At 42.3% G+C, this 21,677-nt stretch overlaps 1 protein-coding gene across 7 annotated transcripts in view; it reads right to left on the bottom strand.

Moving 5' to 3' along the window:
* The window catches only part of LOC309535175 (uncharacterized protein), a 258,807-nt gene that overhangs the window by 182,965 nt on the left and 54,165 nt on the right, over nucleotides 1-21,677 (bottom strand). For 4 of the 7 annotated variants that reach the window (XM_082228027.1, XM_082228028.1, XM_082228030.1 and 1 more), the window contains exon 3: nucleotides 20,362-20,409. The exons of 1 other annotated variant lie outside the window; for it this stretch is intronic. In XM_082228027.1, the coding sequence (XP_082084153.1) occupies nucleotides 20,362-20,409 (48 nt within the window). Of the gene's footprint in view, nucleotides 1-9,568; nucleotides 9,670-20,361; nucleotides 20,410-21,677 lie in introns of all 7 variants that reach the window. 2 more of the 7 variants (XR_014221062.1, XR_014221063.1) reach the window with 1 other exon arrangement.

Below are 21,677 nucleotides of genomic sequence, written 5' to 3'. Positions count from 1 at the left end.
TTGACTCTATCCAGCTTGTGTTTTGCTACACAGAGATACAGTAATTTTTCTCATAGCAAATTATTAGAACATCAAGTTCTAGCAGGTATTTACTACCATCATCAATGCCCTCTCCTGATTGTGTGAGTTTAATGAAACTGGTACGCTATTGGCAATCAGGTGCATGCAATTCTAACAGTAAATTCAGAAGAGGAAATCAGAACGCAGGTCTCTCCCCCCACGCCATATTTCCCCCCCCCCCCTTGAGAATAATCTGGTTGTAACTCTGACTTTCAGAAGGACAGAATTAAATTGGACCTTTCATCTACCTAAATAGAAATATTCCTCTTTCATGCATCCTCTCCCATTCCCTACTTTTCATTTCAAGTCTATTCCACCAGAAAGTCCTCTAGCATGAGCCTTGTTGAAAAGTTCAGGAACTGTGTTAAGGCCATTGCAGTATTCTTAAATGTGTTGTAGACATTCTAAGCCTATAACCAAACTTAAATATATGTACCTGAAACAATTGTGTCTTATTTATTTCCCTGTTTACCCCTACCTTCAGATCGCTTCTCTTCCTTTGTTATTTCCCCGGTGTCAAATTTTAGATTGTAAGCTCCTTGGGGACAGGACCTCCATAAAACATAATGCACACCAGGGGAGCCAAGTTGCCCCCAAGATTGAGAAGAAGAGAAGAAGAAGAGTTTGGATTTGATATCCCGCTTTATCACTACCTGAAGAAATCTCAAAGCGGCTAACAGTCTCCTTTCCCTTCCTCCCCCACAACAAACACTCTGTGAGGAGAGTGGGGCTGAGAGACTTCAAAGAAGTGTGACTGGCCCAAGGTCACCCAGCAGCTGCATGTGGAGGAGCGGAGACACGAACCCGGTTCACCAGATTACAAGTCCACCGCTCTTAACCACTACACCACACTGGCTCTGGTGTGCATTGATTGTGTGTGACATCACATGCATGGAGTGATGTCACATTGCCTGGAAAAGGCCAAGCACTCTGGAGGAACCGGCCAGTGTGCCACACTCAGTTCCACACTGGGCCTCCTCTGAACCCTCAACATTGAGGGGGCCAAAGACACCTTGACCCCCTAGAGTTGGTGCGCCTGATCCCCACTGACAATGATACACAGTGGAACTTTGGTTCTCAAATTTAATCCGTTCCGGGAGTCCATTTGACTCCCGAAAGCATTCAAAAACTAAGGGGCGGCTTCCGATTGGCTGTAGGAGCTTCCTGCACTCAAGCAGAAGCCGTGTCAGACGTTCAGCTTCCGAAAAACATTTGAAAACCGGAACACTTACTTACGGGTTTTTGGCATTTGGGAGCCAAAACGTACGAGTACCAAGGCGTTTGAGAACCAAGGTACGACTGCATAAAGAAAGAAGTGATCCTGTGACCATATTGTTTATGTTCCTGTTCTGTTTCCCCACATTTATCTGGCTCCCATGTCAAATTTCAGAGTGGAAGCTATGCAGGGGCTGCCTTCGTGTACTCTGTAAATTGCCATGCACTGATGCTATAAGAAGAAAAATGAATAACAATTAATAAATAATAAATAATTCCACACTAACACCAGTGACTGAAAAGCAAAATAAAAAGCGTCCACATGACATATTATGCTAGCAATAAGTCCTGCAACGCAGCTCTTAATATTACTTTAAATAATGAAATTATTCAGGAATCTGAGGAAATTCTTTGGAAGGGTTTGCTCGTTGGATTCCCCTAAGTCACAAACTGAAATACCACACGCAAGGAGAAATACAGTTCAGTTGCATAGTTCCATCTTGCATATGCAAATATCACAGCCCAATCTTATGTCAGCTTCAAAAGATAATGTCATGCAGAAAATTAAGACCATCTGATGAAACAATGTTATGAAATGTGGTTGGACAGAGCGGCTCGTGGCATGTAACAGTTTCCACACCAAAACACAAGAGTCTGTGCAAGAAAACCTCAAATTCTGAACACTTCAGCAGAACGCAGTTTATTCATTGAGGCACAGCTGGTGTGTGTTTGTACGTGTGTGTCTGCTAGTTAGGACAAGGTTGCATAGCATTTGTTAATTCAGTCTTGACGCAGAAAATGTCTCGTGTCTCATGCTATTCATTATCAGTTTGTGAATTTCTGGGCCAAACTATGTTACAAGTTCAAACCCTGGTCTACCCCAACTTCATATCAAAGGTCGGGGAGGTGGGGGTGGGGAACAGGTCCAATTTTTTTTAGAGAGAAAAGAAAGCTAACCCGTCTTCTTCTGACCCACAGCTGGGCATGGAAGATAATTTCATTTGGTGCATTAAGTGAACAGACCAAATTCATAAATATTGTTTTCATTTGGGGCAGACTCCAACATTAAGCAAATAGGTTTGCTGTAAAGGTAAAGGTAAAGGGACCCCTGACCATTAGGTCCAGTCATGGCTGACTCTGGGGCTGCGGAGCTCATCTCGCTTTATTGGCCGAGGGAGCCGGCGTACAGCTTCGGGGTCATGTGGCCAGCATGACCAAGCTGCTTCTGGCGAACCAGAGCAGCGCACGGAAACGCTGTTTACCTTCCCGCTGTTTACCTATTTATCTACTTGCACTTTGAGGTGCTTTTGAACTGCTAGGTTGTCAGGAATAGGGACTGAGCAATGGGAGCTCACCCTGTCGCGGGGATTCGAATCGCCGACCTTCTGATCGGCAAGTCCTAGGCTCTGTGGTTTAACCCACAGCACCACCCACGTCCCACAGGTCTGCTGTAGCTTCCATCTATAGTTTGGCCCTCATCTGGTGGCAATTTGGGGTGGGGAAGCTATTTTCTTTGGATTTATTTAGCCCCATCCTGTGGGCAAGACAAAAGGAAACAGAGAACCTGGGGCTTCTGCATGAAACAGCAGGCCACTTTTGCCCCAATAATGTATAGTAAAACAAAATGTCACAATAGCCAACTCACCCCAAGACAGCAGCAAATAAAACAGAATGCAGCAGGGATGTGCTAAGTATTATTTGGAAAGGAAATAGGCAGAAGTAGGACCCAGCGCTTGATTCTAAAAGTAGTAGCCACACATTTGCCAGAATGTCTATTTCCGCCACGCTAACCATCCCCACTGTCACTATTTTTTAGGAATTTCCATTTTGCTCGGCCAGCCCACCTGACTCTGGGGCCTTGCAGATATCTTGGACTACAGTTCCCATCAACACCAGCCAACACAGTGCTGCTGACTGGTGCCATTGGGAGTTGTAGTCCAACACGCCTGCACAGCATCAGGTTGGGGAATGCTGTCCTAAAGAATTTAACACGAATGGTAAAGGCTTGTGGAGAATAAACAGGAGAGGCTAAAACACAAATATTTCGTTGCTACATTCCAGCAATCTCTTTCTGAAAGCTGATGAAAAGGCCTGACAGGCCTTTATTGGAACATAAATTAACTGCACCAGAGCCTCATTTCAAGAGTTATTTTGGAGGAGGGGGGCAGGAAACCTATACAATTAGTTTGGGACTATCAAAGCAATTCTAGAGTCCTTTGGTGGCACGGTGCTTATCTGCATTCACTCTCTTTCTCCTTCCCGCCATAAAATGAAATAGAAGTAAACATTCCCATAATACTGCATTATTTACCACTGGTAGTTTGCTAATGTTAGAATCACTGAATTAATAGCATCACTGCTGCTAATATACGCTCAATAACGAGTTGGCATGCAGAGGCAAAAATCCCTATTCATTAACATTGCCTCACCTTCACATCTCTCCCTTTAGAAATTAATCCGTTCCCCCAAATAAACTCACTTGCTCGCCATTTGCATAATCCAGTTATCATTCCGGAGAATCCCATAAAAGGGCCTTAACTATGAGCTGTAGTAGCTGCAAAATTGTCTCAAGTGCCACTGCCAAAAACTCAGATTAATCTCAAATTAGCAGCTATGTTTGAAAACGCAGGCATATATTTGTCTTTTCTTCTCATTGCTATTAATTCTGACCCAGCCACTAGTTGAAGTGGTCATGCAAACAACAAATAACCCTGTTTAAAGTAGGTCCACGATTAATAAAGTTACTAGGTGTACTGGAAGAAGCAAAGATCACCAGTGTTGAAGCAATGATTCTTCAACATCAGCTTTGTTGGACTGGTCATGTTGTGTGGATGTCTGATGATCGTCTTCCAAAGCAACCACTCTATTCCAAACTTTAAAATGGAAAGCGTAATGCTGGTGGTCAACAAAAGAGGTTTAAAGACTGTCTCAAGGCAAATCTTAAAAAATGTAGTATAAACACTGACAACTGGGAAACACTGGCCTGCGAGCGCTCCAGGTGGAGAAGAGCCTTTACCAAAGGTGTCATGGGCTTTGAAGACACTCGAATGCAGGATGCAAGGGAGAAGCACGCTTGGCAAATCCACACCGTGATAAACTCCCACCCAGAAACCAATGTCCCCACTGTGGAAGGACATGTGGATCCAGAATTGGCCTCCACAGTCACTTATGGACTCATTGTTAAAACCGTGTTTATGGAAGACAATCTTACTCAGCTACGAGTGATTGCCAAAGAAAAGTTACTAGATCATTATTGTGAAATGTTCACACGTCGGTGCATCAGTTCCATTTGTAGAATGGGAAGTTCAACCACCATCTAAAAATGAGGAACCAGTTATTCTTGACTCTGCCTTCAGTAAAGAACAGAAATTTCTACCTCTCTCCTTCTCTGCTTCATCATATTGGAAGAGGAAATCCCTCCATTTTACATTTTACCATGATTTTGTATTGAGACTTGAGTCTAGTGATTACTCTTGGCTACCAAATGGATAATTTTTGAACTTTAGTTTACTATTCTTATATTGATGTAAGGTGAAGGCATTGGCTTGATTTAGTGTTGGCAAGGCATTAATGAAAGTGATAGCCCCAATCTGCTCACCAAGCTACAATTCCAGAGTGATTTAATGATTAATCCTTTCCAGGGAATTCTGGGAATTGCAACTCTGTGAGGGGAATCGGGGTCTTCAAACACCAATCAGTATCCTTAAGAAACTGCAGTTCCCAGGATTCTCTGAGGGAAGCCATGACTTCTAAAGTGGCATGAGAGTGCTTTCGGTTTATGGTATGGTTGTGGCCTTATACTGACACATGTAAATGACACAGAAGCTGTGTTTCCTTCTCATATGCACAGAAGCAGCATCCCAAGCCAACTGCTGCTTTCGTTTTACTACTTAAGTTTTTCATTTATCTCAGGTATCTTTTGTACCTGAGGTTTTATTTCGTTCTTGTTGTTTTTAAAAAAGCAAAGTGTGCATTGACTTTTAGAAAGAGATAGATTCTTGCACCTTTCGCTGTTAGATGTTTCACTGTTTCTCCATCTCATCATTCAGCTGTTTCTTCTGGCAAAGCCAGAAACCAGGAAAGAGTCATCGAGTAAAAGAAAACCAATAAATTCTGAGCAATTTGCTGCTAGTCCTGTTGTCTTAGTCCAAATTGATCCTTTATTTACTTCACCCAGAAATGTTTCTGGTGACAAGTCCATCAATTCACTACCAGCCTAGATTAAATGCTAATAAACCAAATGTAAAAAACAAACAAAAAAAGTTAACCTTTTCATTATGGCTCTAACCAAAGGCACCAAAGAACTAAATTTTAGCATCTGCAAAATTTGGAATTTCTTTCTTTTCCCTTTAAAATTTGCAAATTATGCAGGGATTGTGAGTATTTGCATTTTCATAATACACAACTCGTGGAGTGAAATGACAGAAGCAGCTAGAAAATATTATTCTGGAAAACAAATAAGGAGGAAGGTGAATTCTCTGTAGAATGAGGACATAATGCTATTTGCCACAAGCATTTTACAGCGAATCAAAGAATTTAATGGATCTGAAAGATGAATTGGTCCATAGAGAACTAATGTAGTCCCTCCAGATGTTGTTGGACTTCCATACCTGACCTTTGGCCATCCTGGCTGGAACAGATGTGAGATTAAGTTCAACAATATATGGAGTACTCCTGGTCTAGTCCACCCTTTATTGATGTAGGAAAGCCTCTAAAGGTAACTATCCAGCTTCAAATCTTCTAATGAAGTACAGTGGGGCCCCCCATTTTTAAAACGGAGAGAATTGCACTGCAAAATTCAGAAATGGCTGTGTTTTCATTCACACTTTTTTTCCAGGAACTGTGAATGTCTCAAGTTCACCTTGCAATGTGAACTGAATCGAATTTGTCCCCCCAATCCTGGCTTCCCATAGGTATCTGCTTGGCTGTTGCTGGACTAGATGGTCTGATGCACCCTAGTTGGCCCAAGAGATTTTGCTGCCTGAAGAGATGGAGCAGCGAATGGTACCCTCCCATCCGTAAGTCGACTTGCATTAGTAATCAAGACCAGACGAGGCTGCTGTTGTTTTGCACCTGAGGCAGAAACCACAAGTAAACTTAAAACCATGGAGAGACCTGGTCTGAACAAAGACATTGGATTCTTATCTCATTATACATGACTAAGCCATTTCTCACCTTCTCACCCCTTGCCTTTTCCTGTAAGACCTATTATAGTCGTTAAGAGTCGTCAACAGGCTCATCTCAGCTATCTGCCAATCTCCCATTCCCACCACCCTTCTGAGTAATACCCCTCCCCACCTTCTCACTATATAGAAGGATCTGGCAACTTCTGTTTCAGTGTATCTGAAGAAGTGTGCATGCACACGAAAGCTCATACCAAGAACTAACTTAGTTGGTCTTTAAGGTGCTACTGGAAGGAATTTTTTTACAACAACAATAAAGTAAACAATGAACCATTTTCACCCCTTTCATGACATTCCAAACCACCTGCCTAAAGTGACAGCCCCTCATTCTGCAAAATGGCAGGGTGGGCCCAGCGGGAGAGTGTGGAAATGAACACAAGTTGTCTGGAGACTCTATGGTTATATCCAAGGCACTGTGAAGAGTTACCATGGATATCTGTCACCATGGAAAATTCCTCAAAGATGAAGGGGGCAAGGTCAGCACACATGTAATGTACATTGTGTTCCTCAAGCCATTTTGAGCTCACTGAGAATTATTGTCTATCCCCATTCATGAGGGTGGCTTTTTAAAAAACAAACAAAACAAAAACCCATGTTGAGAATGAGATGAAAAGAAAAACCTGAATATTTTTCTCCTTTTAATCTCCAATCGAAGTACCTACAATGTGAAACCAAGCTACCCTCGGGGCACTTTGCTACATTTATTAGAAACCAAAGATTAGAACCATTTTATGGAAATTAAAGATAATGTGGAACATTTGTCAACCTCACAGCCACACAGAAATGTGGAACAGCATCACGAAAAGCTTCTCAGACACCATGTAAAATGGATTCAGCCCAGCTAGTTGGTTGTGGCTAATCGTGTAGCATAAGTAACTTTTAAAATTGGCCACTTCTTTCACTGCTGAACCACTATCACCTCCTGAGTTCTGCTGATGAGTGAGTCAGGGCTTTTCCATGTTATACATCCCAAACAAGTGAGAACTGCATTTTAGATACAGTAATATCTGTAGTTTCAGCAGTGGTATGGTTAGGCGATTTTAGGCTCTGAACTTTCAGAACAATCCTAACTGCAGAAATCTGGTTACCTCTATCCCAAATTATATTCAGGAGTGGGGCCACTGCTGGCTGAGCCAACCCAAACCTGACAGAGTGAAAAACAAGCCTTTAGAATCCAGTTTGACATACACCACTCTTTTGGGTGTACGTTTTGCTGGGTTGCTAGATCATATGACTGACCTGAAAGAGCTAAATCATTTTAGACTCAGGAATTAATAGCTTTCTCCCTCAATCATTCCATCGCATCCTTGAGATGATACAGTCACTGTATTGGGAGAGCCTCCTGTTCATTTTGCTGAATGGGGCTCTGGACTTATGCCCCAAAGTCCTCCTGCCCCAAGACACTGCTGCTCTTGTAATCATAAGAGCTGTAGAGTTGGAAGGGACCCCAATAATCACCTAGTCCAAACCCCTACAATGAAGGAATCTCAACTATAAAAATCTTGTAAGCCTGAGTCCATTCTGAGCTTCGACCCACCTGACCTTCACCCTGTAACTGTTGGCTACTCGTGCAATGGGGCCTCCCGCTGCCGCTGCCACCGCACCGCCGGAGCGCGATTTCTGTTCTCATCCTGAAGCAAAGTTCTTAACCCGAGGCACTATTTCTGGGTTAGCAGTGTCTGTAACCTGAAGCTTATGTAACCTGAAGTGTATGTAACCCAAGGTACCACTGTACTCAGCTTTCACTTGCCTAGTATGAAACCCAAAAGGACATTATCCCTCCCCCACAAGGTTTCCAGTACTTCTACTTCATCAACCAGTTCCTCCTTGTTGGTCAGGATCAGGTCCAAGACACGTGATCCCCTAGTTGCTTCTTCCACCTTCTGGGAAATGAAATTGTCAGTGAGGCAATGGGGGAAATTGTTGGACCTTACATTCTTGTCAGAGTTTGAGTTCCAACAGGTAGCTGAAATCTCCCATGATTTCCTCTTTTCTCAGTGCCTCAGATCTTTTGAAGATGCAGACAGATTCTCATGTGGCTTGACGCCTAGAACGTGGTCCTGCCACCTTCACAATTTTTGCCTGGTTCCCCCCCCCCATGATGTTGAGCAGGAAATGCATATTGTGATGATGTCAGAACACGGGGCTAGAGAAGGAGAGGTGGAAAACACACCCAAAAAGGTGCTAGTTTCAGTGGTATCTCCAAGTCTCCTTGTAGTTCTGCCCCTTCACAGGAGAGGGAACAGTGACGACAACAGCTGGCATACAGGAAAGTGATCGGTTTGACTGCAGGATCACTCCCCCCCCCACAAAAAATACAGTCCAGGAGGGTCTATTGTTCTGCTTTCCTCCAGCTGCTTACATCTGTCCATGCTGTAATCTAAACAGTTCTAATAAATCAGTGCAATAAGCTAACGTAGCTAATATCTACCCACTAATAAGACTAGAGAAAAGTTCAGTTGTGGCCATTTTATCTTCTTCCCTGTGATCTATCATTCGATACCAGAAAGAAACAGACGTGGGGTGGGGGTGGGGAAGAAATGTGTGTCAAATTAAATGTATAAACATTTAACAAGGTGTAAGTAAAGTCATCTGTCCCACGTACAAATCAGTGCAGGGAGAGATACAATGTGCTGCGCTGAAACACAAGGTTTATTACTTAATGACCCTCGTTTTATATTCCTCACAGCTTAAGCACAGGTTTTGTACTGTTCAGGCAATAAAGGAATCTCCTTGTGTCATAAATCACATTCCGATCTTTAGCCAACCGACTCCAAAGTATATCATCACATCATTATACCAAGGAATTCTTAAGAACAAAAACTGCACAATATCCGCAGAAGGGACAACTTTCCCAGGGCAAGTGAAGACTTGGAGCTTGATGTTACGGGAGACAGTCTGTCTCTCCTTCTCTCTTGTGATAAGATCTAGTGCAGAGGTGGGGAACCTCCAAAAGCTTCCCTTCAAGCCTCTCTTTAGCACCCCATGGAACTCTCCCGAAGCCATGACTCCACTTCAGGCCATGACCCCCCTTGGCCCTGCTCTACCCCCTCAAATGCTTTTGATTGGCTGGAAAGGGCCTTTGGGCACTGATAATCGCTCACGCTTACCTGGATGGAGTAGGCAGAGATGTGGGGCGTGGACTGGTTGGACACAGAGGAATGGTGGGAGGAACCAGCTGGGGAACCACCAAGAGAAGGAGGCTCAGAGCCTGGGGAGTGGTGATGAGACAATGATGAGTGGGCAGACAGAGAAGACAAGGAACAGGAGGTGTCAGAAGCTGAAGAGGAAACAGGGTTTAGTGAGCGGGGAGAGTATGTGGCAGAGAGGAGTCCAGAATCAGAAACAGAAGCTGAAGCAGGCTAGTGGGAGAAGGGAGGCCAAGAGGCAGAGATGAGTCAGGCTGGAGAAGAGTCATGGATGTTTTCCCCTCCTGCTGTGACAAGTTCCCTTCTCCCCCCCCCTTGTCTCCCAGAACCAGAAGCGGGCTGAAACGGGCAGAGCAATGGCAGGCTGCAACTAGATGCAGTCTCAGATTGCTTGGGAAAAGCCCTGGAGAGGAGGAGGCTTGGATGGCTACATGTGCATGTGCTGGGTTCATACCCAAGGCAAGGAGGGAGCGATTCCCTCCATATCCTTTTGCTGGAGAGCCACAGCCTAGGGAGCTGAAGAGATGCTTTCCTACGATAATTAGATAAATCCTCACCTGCTCACATTCCTTTGAATTTGGTTAATTGGGTTAATGCTTGTTTGCAGTTCCTCCAGTTTGTTATATTTTAATAAATATAACCTTATTCCAATTCTGTTTCCTTTTTGAGTGTGGGAGCAGGGTCTCATCCCAGCTTAATATTGATCCATAACAGAAACTGTTATGATTGGTTTCTTTATAAAATAGAATAAAAAACTTTACATCTAAAATAAATAATTGTCTAAGCAATCAGGATCCATGTGCAAAAGAAGGCTGTCATTAGATTTTTATTAGCAAGCACTAAGCGCCCCAGTTGGGAACTTCTATCAATTTCTAAACAAAAAGGACTTCTGATAGTGGTAGTATGATGATAATTCTAAATTTCCTCTTTGCAGCTGCAGTTGATCCCCAGTATTTGCTAAAATCTCTCTTTTTTGTGACTTAACAGTTATTGGCTCAGCTACTATATTGCCTTAGAGCACTTTTTTTCCTGTGGAACCATGAATTAATTCCACATGGCAATACGACTCCCCCTACTCCTCAACCTTTTCCTTGAGGTGGTTATAAAACGTCTGTAGAGAGCAACAATTTTTATTCTACTTAATAACAACTTCTATAAGGGCACGAGTTTTAGTGGAGTTTAAGTACAAAACACACCATCTCAACTAGCCCTTTTATGTTACAAAACTTCCATTAAACTAGGGCAGGAACATTCATTTTACGCAAATATTCCTTAAATCAGGGTGTTGTTTTGGTTTATTTTATTTTTTGCGGTTCGTACACCTGTAATTTGAATGAAAATCTTGAGAGACATCAAAACTTAGACGAGTGCTTTTGCTTTTAGGCAGCTACTTAAAACTTCTATTTTTAAGAAGGCTTTCCCTGAAAAATGACTCAGGCATTTTATCTTGCATATCGTGTAGACTATTGTAACGCAATGCTTTCAAGATCTGTTTTTTAGACTGTAGCATATACTTTATTTTTACTATACACATGCTGTTCTTTCGATGGCTTTGTTGTACACAGCTTTGAAAATATTTATCTGACAAAGTTGCCTAGCCAGTGGGATTTACCAAGTGCTTAACTTCGGCTACATTGTGCCTGCGAGGAGGAAATGCCACCCCTAAGATTCTGCAAATGCATGCCCATTTGCTAAATGAGGAATCCCAGAGTTAGAAGGTTCCAAAAGCCTATTGGTAGTTAAAGAAAGCCTGACAACATGGCTGCAGCAACCACACTCCAGTGAAAAAATGACCTTATTTATGATAGCAAATTATGCCACATGGGTGTGGCTATTCCGACTTTTCCCCAGTGGTAGATTCAAGGAATTCACAGAAATGCAAAGCACATCCTAAAGCTAACCAATTGCACCAGCATTGTCTACTCAAAATCTTAGCTAAAAGTTCCAGAAACGTAAAGCCACTCTTATTTAAGCTTTGGATGCCTCACTCTTAAGCACTTGCAACCTTGGCTCCAGGTCGGGCTCCAGGTTTGAAGAGCCCTGGGCAAGCTGTTCTTGGTGAGTCCCCTCCCTATACTAGGAGAGCCTTTCTTGTTTCTAGGTGGGCAGGCAGACCTTTTTGTCCATAATGATGATGGGGGAAGTGCTCTATTGAGCTCTAGGCAATGCCTATGAACTCTGCTCCCTCCTCCAGGCTTATTTGCCACTGCCCAGGCCTACTGTGGATTCAAATGCCATTCTCAAAATACTGTCCCCAAAGCAGGCAGACTTCAGGCAGAAGAAATAAGCCTGGAGAGGTCAACCAAGCAAGATGGAAATGATCACCAAGAGAGGGCCATATAGAGGACGCATAAACCAAAAGAACTTGAATACACAGCAGCTTCTGGAGAGGGAGAGAGAACTCTGCAAGGGTCAGCTGTTTGTAATGCAAAACTGAAACTGAAACCACAGTGCCTGAGAGGTGACTCTGGCAGTTCCTGTTATGGCAAGCCAGCAGGGCCAACAAATTACATGCATAGCAGAGTGCGTTGGCGGAGAGATGGGCAGGAGGAGGGCATGGGAGGCCAAAGGAAGTTTGCTTGTTGCAGGACAAAGGTGCTGAGACAGGAAAAGGTAGCCAGTCAGGTGGGGAGCACAGCCAATAGAAAAATAGGGGCTGTAGCAATAATGGGTGAGCAGAGTCTACAGCCAGGCCTAGGCAGTCTACACCATGTTGTGCTCTGGCAAAGCTTGCAAGGGTCACTTGCATGCCCATTTTGTCCAAATGTTCAGGCTGGCTGTGGCTTTGACCTAGAGGAAGTAGTCGTGTACACTTCCAAGTCACTAAGCCCTGAGCCTCTGCCATTTGTGTGTGAAGTGAGCCAAGCATGTTGGCATTGCCAGTTTGGGGGTTGCATTATTAGGCTATCCAGAAATGTGAGAAAATCCCAATATTTAAAATTTGACACTGCATGGAATAACAGTTCCCACCAGAAAGCATGAATATGCTGTAACACAATGCAACAAAAAATAAAAATCAATTTTTTTTGTTATGATGTGCCTTTTTGGGGAGGTGTTTAGTGTAGCCTTGCATGACGGACACTAATTATTGTGGCACCTTATTGGCAGCAGCTGCTGGACAGAAAAGGCCATGTGTAGGATCCAAACAAGTTCTTAGTTTTGTCTCCTGCTTCCTTCTATAATCTCAAGTTTATTTATGGCTAGCCGAAGCCGGATGTCAAATCTGGGTCCCTCAGAACAAAATCTTAATAATTAACTGGCAAAACTGAACATGATCGTTTCTGACACACCTACACTGGTAATTATTGCTTTGAGGCCATTTACTAATGAAATTAATGTATTCATTGCCCTAACAAATTAGCATAACTCATACATAATGCCCCACATTTCAAGACCTTCCTAGGAAAACAACACTTAATAGTGCAGAGTGAAATGGCAAGGGCATGGCAGAGAGGCAGCCTGCTCTGAATGACTGCATGTTAAAAGCCGCCATGACTAAGAGAGTATTATAAAGCAGAATGTAAACACAGTATGGGTAATAATACCATTAACAGGGTCACCAAAGGCATACTGTTCATTATCATTTTTGCACTTCAAAAAATATTCAGATCTTATGACGGTAGTAACCACAAAATTTAATAAGCTTGCTACTTCTTGCTGCTACATAGCAGGAAAATCATTCTTTGCAGAAGCAGTTACTTCTTCCCCATTTCATTGATAATGATTACATGGGTGATGTTTCTCCTCTTAGCAGGAGGAACGTAACATGTCTAGGATCATTAAGGAGAGAGAAAACACAGTAGATTGGTCAATGATATAAAAATGGTAAATGTTAATTCTAGGATCAAGGAACTTATGGGTTAAGAGGAGAGTTTAGATGCTTACAAATTCAGTAATGTACCCAAAAGCATGGAAATTAAATGTGTGGGTTAACTTACATGCTGTGGAAGTGTTCTACATGTAAACACAACCAACTCGTCACCCATGGCACCTTGTCAAATGCACAGGCCTCCAGCAAATATATACAAGTCACTCGTTGCCTGCTGGAGGATAGTTATTTGTTGCCTTTGGGGGTGAATGTCATTTCTCAATCCTAAAATAAGCATGGAGAAATCAAGCATGGAAAACTGACTGCCGTTCCTCTGCTGCGGCACACAAGGCAGTGTTGGGAAACATGCATTTATTTCTTAATCCATTAAAGATGTTCAATCAATCATTAAAAACACACACAAGCAGACAAACACTGTAAGAGTCAATGTGGTGGAGTGGTTGCAGTGTTGGACTAGGAGGAGGGCGAGACAAGGACCATGTTCAAATCTCCATTCACTCCATCAGTGAATGCTTGTGAATCAGCATTCACTCCATCAGTGAATAACTTGAGGTCTCAGATGCAACTCCTGACATCTCTGGAAGGTAAAGCTCTAGGACTGGGGGAGGAGATTAGTATGAAGACCTGGAGAGCCTCTGGCCATCAGGGTGGACGATATTGACCTAGATTGACTAGTGGCAGCTTCTGATGTTCTTGTTCCTCATCATTGCAAACAATGCTGTCAGCCTGGGCTTTCACTTGTGGATTGAACAGATACAAAGGATTTTTAGCACATTATATGTGTTAATTGGCTTCCCGTGCCACGATGTCTGTGGCCTCTCCACAATCCTTTTTATAGCGTATTCATGGTGATCTATGCTCATGATGCTATGGGGGCGGTTGTACATGAATCCACTTTCAATGTTGTTTACAATGGCAAAGGTTTCAGAGTAGTCGCCTTACTTCATTTCCAATTGGGGCCTGTCCTATAACTTCCTCCTGAAACACTGTAACTTTTTTTTGTGTCCCATTTTCATTGCCTCTGGATAGCAATGGTGTGTTAGTATTGGGGAAGCATTGCAGAACAAACAATAAAGCAGAACAAACCTGCCACTAATGCACTCTTATTGCGGCAAGAGCATATTGCAAAAGACACCCACAATAAAACACCAGTCTGGAGGGGTCCTCTGTCATCCAGAGCTGTTTTTTGAAGAACCACCATTAAGTTTCACTTTGCTCTGACCTCACTTTTTGCAACACTTCATGCCTCTGATGAAGCAGAGTGGAGTCTGTGATAACTTATGCCACAATTTTGCTAGTCTCTAAGGTGCTACAGGGCTCTTTGTTATTCTGTGCATATTTATTCAAAAATAAGTCTCACTGGCTTCAATGGGGCTTACTTCCAGGCGGATAGGATTGTGGCCAAAATCACCATTCAACAAAATTAAGAAAATAAGAATCAGAAACCCATCTTTATAAGAGCCTCAAAGAATTAATCAGTCACTGCCCATGCTGTGAAAGGCACACTGAAATAACAGCAATTTGAGCTGGTGTCTGAGGAAGGGTAAGGAAGGAGCTGATCAGATATTCCAGTGCAAAGAATTCAGTAATATGCATAGATGAACCAGGCTAAGCTGTCTGAAACTTGAACCAAAGGGTGGGGGTGTGACTTCTCTGGTGTAGGCATAAAATGCTGGGCCATAAGGGAACATCTGAAATACAGAAGAATCCACATTTCAAAGACCTTGCTATGTTAAAGGTCACTTAACGCGTCAAGTGGTCCGTTTTCTATCCAACAGTAACAGATTTGAGAAGGAAGTTGACAATTCTCTTCTCCATTACTCTGGAACGAAAGAACTCCCCTTTGCACAACGCTGACAATGAGATGCAGAGTTTTTATTATTCTTCCAAACTCAGCCCATTTGCAAATCTGTATCATATTTCACAGAACTCCAGAATAGTTTCTTGATTAAGATGCTGCATTTTATCATCCATCATGACTTACATGCCCAGACATTCCTACACCCACCACATTCTTCTTGGGTGATGAAACTGTAGTCTTCCAACAGCAAACAACAACAAATGGGACTAGTGACTACTGTCTCTTTTGCCTTTCCATTGCCCAGAGGACAAAAGTATGTCTCAGAGGTCTTCCAGATCACACTGTATACCAATTTGAATGCTTACATTCGAATCAACAACATCAGTTGTTGGGAACTGGAGGGTTCGAATGACTATTCTTGGACTCTGAAAAAGTACTCCCTTCGAACAAAGTAAGGGTGGAATGGAGAATTCACTAGGATGCTTTTACTTATGAATCCACTAACAAAATGAATCAAGGATTATTGTGAAATAAAGCAGTGAGGGTTGGGATTGTGCAACTAGTGACGCCCTCATATGTTCTACTAGTTCTGGGGTGAATTGTGGTTCTGGTAGGAATGACTGCACAATTGTTTTCTCCATGTTGTGTTTTACTTTTGGCAGTTGCTGCCTGGGCCCAGCAATACTGCTACACAGATGCAGCACCAAAAATGGTCTGCTACCCAGGAAGGATAGGATGGAGAAATGGAACATAAAAACATAATTAGTTTGTTTTGCTTCCCATCCAACATTTAGGCTTTGTTTACTGTACTGAGATTATATCTGAGATGTGTGGTAGATATATTTTGTCCAAGTACCTAGGGAAGGGGTCACCCACCTCTGCTTGCTCATTTGTAAGTTTCTCAGGTGCCACAAGATTCTTTGTTATCCTGTACATATTTATTCAAGAATAAAATGTCGCCTTGTTCAATGGGGCTTACTATCATCTTACTTACTTGTTGCACTATAATCTGGCTGTCAGAAATCATTTCTGAGGAGAGTTAATGTGCAACCAAATTGAGACACAGGTGAGCATCCTGCCTTAGGAACATGGGTCTAGGGATAGGTAAATCTGTCAATTTCAGTTTCTCTCAGTTTCTCATTTTCCTGGTCTTCAGTTCCCCACATTTCCACAGCAGTTTGCATTGTTAAAAGAGTCCTCACAGAAATTCATCAGCTGCTAATACACACATTTGCACCATTTTACCTAATACACAATCTTGGAAAGCAATGTAACACGCGCCCATATTTTTTTGGTTTCACCAATATACGCCTTTTTGTGGAAGATTGTCCTCAAATATATCCATTGGCTGGAGAACCGCATTGCCAAATTTGGGGAAGTGTGAGTGTCAAAGGACAGCTTTACTTTGGCTTGCATAGTTTCAGGAAGTCAGAATTCAACAGGTTGCCCTTAAAATGTGAACCGAACCAAATCCCCCCACCATCCCTACATGAGGCCAGACATGATGGTCCTTCCTGCAGTGCCTTAAATGTAGCTCTTGCAGTGGCTTTCTGTAAATATTATCGTTGGTAATCACTATAACAGTTTTCTGTCTTTTCCCCATCTAGACTGTAATGAATAGGATGAGCCTTTGTTCACGAATGTTCCTTCCTTTAAGTGGATTTAATGACTTCACATTTTGTAATTTACTTGAGCACTGGAGGTTTATTAAAACAGAGCATTGAATTGACCCACATACCTGTGTCACAGGGCTGTTGTGGAGTTTCATAATGAGATGTTTGCAAAGCGGGTTTTTTCTAAGTGAAAAGTGCTAAGTATCTTTATTGCAGCGCGATAGAGATCACAGAACACAAGTGAATTAGTGCTAGGCATTAATCCTTATAAGGGTAAACATACCACGGGCAAAATAACATTGCAGTTGTTGTTTTTTCAAACATCCAGCACTTCATTAAGTACCACATAGGGTTATATAACTCTGTGAAGGCATAACTATGCAAAGTTTATAATCACAACAGGGAGAAAAAATGTTCTCACGGATTTTGCTTCTACGCAGAGAAGCAGGCCACACAGAGTTCCTGCAGCTCAATGGAGCTAGACCCTCTAGACACAGAAAAAGACAAGAGTTGCCTACTTGGACTTTTTCCAAAATTAACTCCTAATGCAGAGATCACAGCTGTCCCTGCCAAAACTGTGAGTGCAGTTGGCCCGTTGGGAGTAAAAGATCTACAGCATGAAGTCATCAGACTCAACTGGATTTTCATAAACTGATAACCAGGATTTTGCATTTTAAAATACTTTTTGTTGGCAGTTTTAACCTGTTTCTTGTCCAGTAGGTCCTGCTCAGTCTTAGTTGTGGTGAGCTCTTTAGGCATTTCACCCTAATATTAGAGGCCAAATTCTGTACCATGTTGCCCCATGCAGCAAAATATATTGAGGTCCGCATATATAACTGAGACTCAAATCCTAAATACATCTTCCTGGAATTGAATCCCATTAAACTTCTGTGCAGACATGCATAATCTTGCACTGCCAGAGCCACTTTCTGAACAACTCAGGTTCAGAAACCATGGGTTTAGGCTGATTTCTTTCAAACTAACCACACTTAATGTTAACGACAGTTTCTGGTGTGGATGACATGCTGAACAAATGTAGAAGCAAACGTTTCAAACTGCTCCTCCTGGCCAGATGAGAGGAGAAGCATGCAAGCAATTGAAGCTAGGCTTGTTTACATCTTGCTACACCATAGTTTAGCTGGACATCTGAATGCAGCAACTGAATCTAAACAGAGGTGTGCTTTTGGTTCTGCTGTTATTTTGTGCATTATCTTCTCTTCTCCTGATAATGGTCCGGTGAGTCTGATGGTCTTGAAGATGGAAAAAAACTAGTTTCTTTATACATCCATCTTTGGCTTTTTCTATACATGATTGAAGTTCTTTGCTACTTTCTTTCAGGGCAGTGGTTGTGTGCAACTTGACCTCCACAGCATGGCTCTGTAACAGTACTTACAGAGTTGCTGTTGAAAGCCCCTTGCTCTTTTTCAAATATATTTTCATGGGTTAAAACAAAAACAAAAACTGGCCTAATCAACATGTGTTGCCTTTTAGAACTTCTGTTTTGAACATCTATAGCTCAACAAGACTTCTGAGTTTAGAACCTTTGGAAATGCCATCTCTGTGAGATTCACAAAGCTTCTAAGATTATTATTCACCCAGAATTTTGAAGGCTCTTGAAGCAATTCTATTTATGTGTGAGAAGAAGACACAGATGCTGATCAATCAAAGATGGAAGCGGTGCAATCACAAGACTCCAACTTCCTGAGTCTCCTGTATAAAACTTTGATATCTAGCACTTAAAGCAAATTCAATCCAGACAACTTTGATTCAGAACACTACCAACTGTCCATGTCTGTGATCCCCATTTTGACTTACAGAAGACCACCCTATACATTGCATACAGGTCCCCAGGTTTAAAGCATTGTTCTTTTAAGGTGCTACATTACCATCTTGGATTATGCCCCTTAATCAGCCATTAGTACAAGCCAATACATCAACCTCTGTGCGAGGAAGTATGGCTTACTGTCATTGCAACAGTTATGGCAGATCAAGTTTGACTGTTACAAAACACCAGCCATTTTATTTGTTCCTGTACAATTGTTTTTAATCCCTTAACTTTCTTAGGTATTGGGCTGCATCTTCTTCCCTCCCTTCTCCCATCCTTTGTCTACAGAAGAAATGATGTATCCTTACTCATGTAAATAACATCCAGATGAATAATCATGGATGGCATCCAAGATAGACATGTCAGGTGAAGTAAACATTCTACAGCAGAACAACCCCTTAAGCTATTCCTTTGTAATACTCTTACCTGCGTCTGCCACAACGATTCTTTCACATGATGCACCTCTGAAAGGAGCATTTGATGGCTGAAGTGCCATTTGAATTAGGGAATTACACGGTGAAGAGCAAAGACCTTCTATCAAGAATTGCGAAAACAATGCTACCAAACACATAGGAACCAGAGGCCCTGCTTTTCACAGATGCAATACAAGTCATGTATGACTTCTTTTTCAATATGCACTAGGCCACTGCGATAATGCAAATGGATCTGTTGTTGGTACAGACTATTTTCAGCTGTTTTGTGTTGATGCTGAAGCAAGGACTGCAGACAAATGGGCATTTGATTGGCCCCAGTGACAGTAAGATGTTTGGCTAGCTGGGCACCAGTCTGATCTGGCAGACTCCTGTTCTTATGCACATTTTTTAAAAGTGTGGAACTGTGCTCCTGATGCAGTTTGAAGCACTTTGACCAAGATGACCATATTAGAATACTAAAACAAAGGGACACTGGCCAAGCAATCAGCATTTCTACTGGCCACCAAAGATGTTGCTGGGTATATGTACCTGTGATTGATAAACAAATTAATTTGTCCACATGTGCGTAACCAGGGGCAGTCTAGACTGCTCAGCTAGCCAGAAAAAAAATATGTGGATCTCTATCCATTGGGAAGCATGTGTACATGTTTCGAATGATTTCAAAAATATCAATATATAAAAACCCCACACCAGCACAAACAAAATAAAATAATCTGCATTATTAACAGAATATGCACATCAAGACCATTTGTGACACATTGAAGCACTTTGGGTGGTATTCAACTAAATAACTGCAGGAGTGGAATGACTTCTGCCTGTGAAACATGTCCTTCCCTCCTCTCCTCCCATCAGCCACCCTATGCCATCCCCAAATAAGCTTCCAAAAGTTTGGGGAACCCCCAGAACAGATTTAGGTGCTGTAGGATGAAAAGAGTCTTCTGAGCAAGGGGAAATCCTTGCACTAATAGGCCCATTGACTTAGTACTACATTGAATTCCACCCATTATCTACCATATCACAGTGACCATCACAACAATCTTAAAATGTAAGCCAGTTCTGTGATTTATATATGATGCAAACTGAGGATGAAAGACGAGTGACAACATCATCTAGTGGTTTTGTGGTTGAGTTCCTAGTTCTTAGCTCATACTACGTTTGACTAGCTCTCAGGTTAAAAACGGTTTCATTTTACTCTTAATCAGAAGTTTTATGAAGAAATGATGTAAGTAAAGAATAATAATGAGTGACTTACCTCGGCTGTACACACTTTGCACCTTGGAGCACCTTCACCCTGAAGACCCTGTAAAAAGAAGAGGCATTTAGGAGTAAAACTGATCTCAAAAATGGGTGCTGCAGAAGGGGGGGAATGAACATATGAAAAAACATCAGCATTATCTGCTTGGCAGCACCGAAGACTCGCAGGGCCAGATCAGTAATGCAAAATGAATGTTTTACAGTTTCAGAATGTGGTTCACATGTGATAATTGGCACCATTCTTGCATTGTAATTTTTTCATTTTATGCTAATGCTCTTAATTAGTCCTCAAGTCAATAAGGCACAAAAAGATAATGGACAATCAGCTTAAAACAGGGCTCAGGACTGCGGAGTCTCTCTGAGCCTCGAGAAGTAATCAAGTTTATGGTGTTTAACCTTCATTCTCAAAGAGAAAATGGATCTCGAGCAGCTTTGGCGGGACAAAGCATTCAATAAGTATTGTTTCATTTTTATGGCATATCATTCCAATTTTTTTAAAAAATGTAATGTTACTTTTAGAAACCACAGTGTCTACAGTGTCATAAATTAAGGCTGTGCGGCAGCAGTGGTGCTCAGGGATCATTGGCCCCATGGCGTCATGGAACTGAGCTGTGAATGCGGGAGACTTAGGGCCAGTTCAGATGTAACACAAAACCATTACAGTGGTGCCTCGCAAGACGAAATTAATCCGTTCCGCGAGTCTCTTCGTCTAGCGGTTTTTTCGTCTTGCGAAGCAACCCTATTAGCGGCTTAGCAGATTAGCGCTATTAGCAGTTTAGCGGCTATTAAAGGCTTAGCGGCTATTAAAGGATTAGCGGATTAGCGGCTAAAAGGCTATTAGCGGCTTAGCAGATTAGAAAAAGGGGGGGAGCGAAAAAAATCGGAACACTTGCAAGACGTTTTCGTCTTGCAAAGCAAGCCCATAGGGAAAATCGTCTTGTGAAGCAGCTCAAAAACGGAAAACCCTTTCATCTAGCGGGTTTTCCGTCTTGCGAGGCATTCGTCTTGCGGGGCACCACTGTATTTATTAGAGTGGGAATGATGGTTGTACCCAAATATCTCCTCTTTCCTCCTCCCCTTTCCTAGTCCCTTCTAATGAAAGACTTCCCAATAGGATGTTTAGGAGTCCTGTTTTGTCCTAGAGAGTCTGCTGTTCCCCAAGCTACATGGTAAATTGGCTGTCTCTATTGAATCCTAGTTTAAGCTGGCTGTTTTTATTGACCCCTGTTTTATGCCAAAAGCTCCTGAGTGAATACGTTGCGAGATGGCACTTTCTGGACTTAACGGTGCAATCCCATGCAAGTATACTCCGAA

The sequence above is a fragment of the Podarcis vaucheri genome (genome assembly GCF_965113315.1).
Source record: "Podarcis vaucheri genome assembly, chromosome: 6".
Classification (NCBI taxonomy): domain Eukaryota; kingdom Metazoa; phylum Chordata; class Lepidosauria; order Squamata; family Lacertidae; genus Podarcis; species Podarcis vaucheri.
Note: the sequence above shows the minus strand (reverse complement) of the source record. Positions and strands in the feature narration are given on the sequence as shown.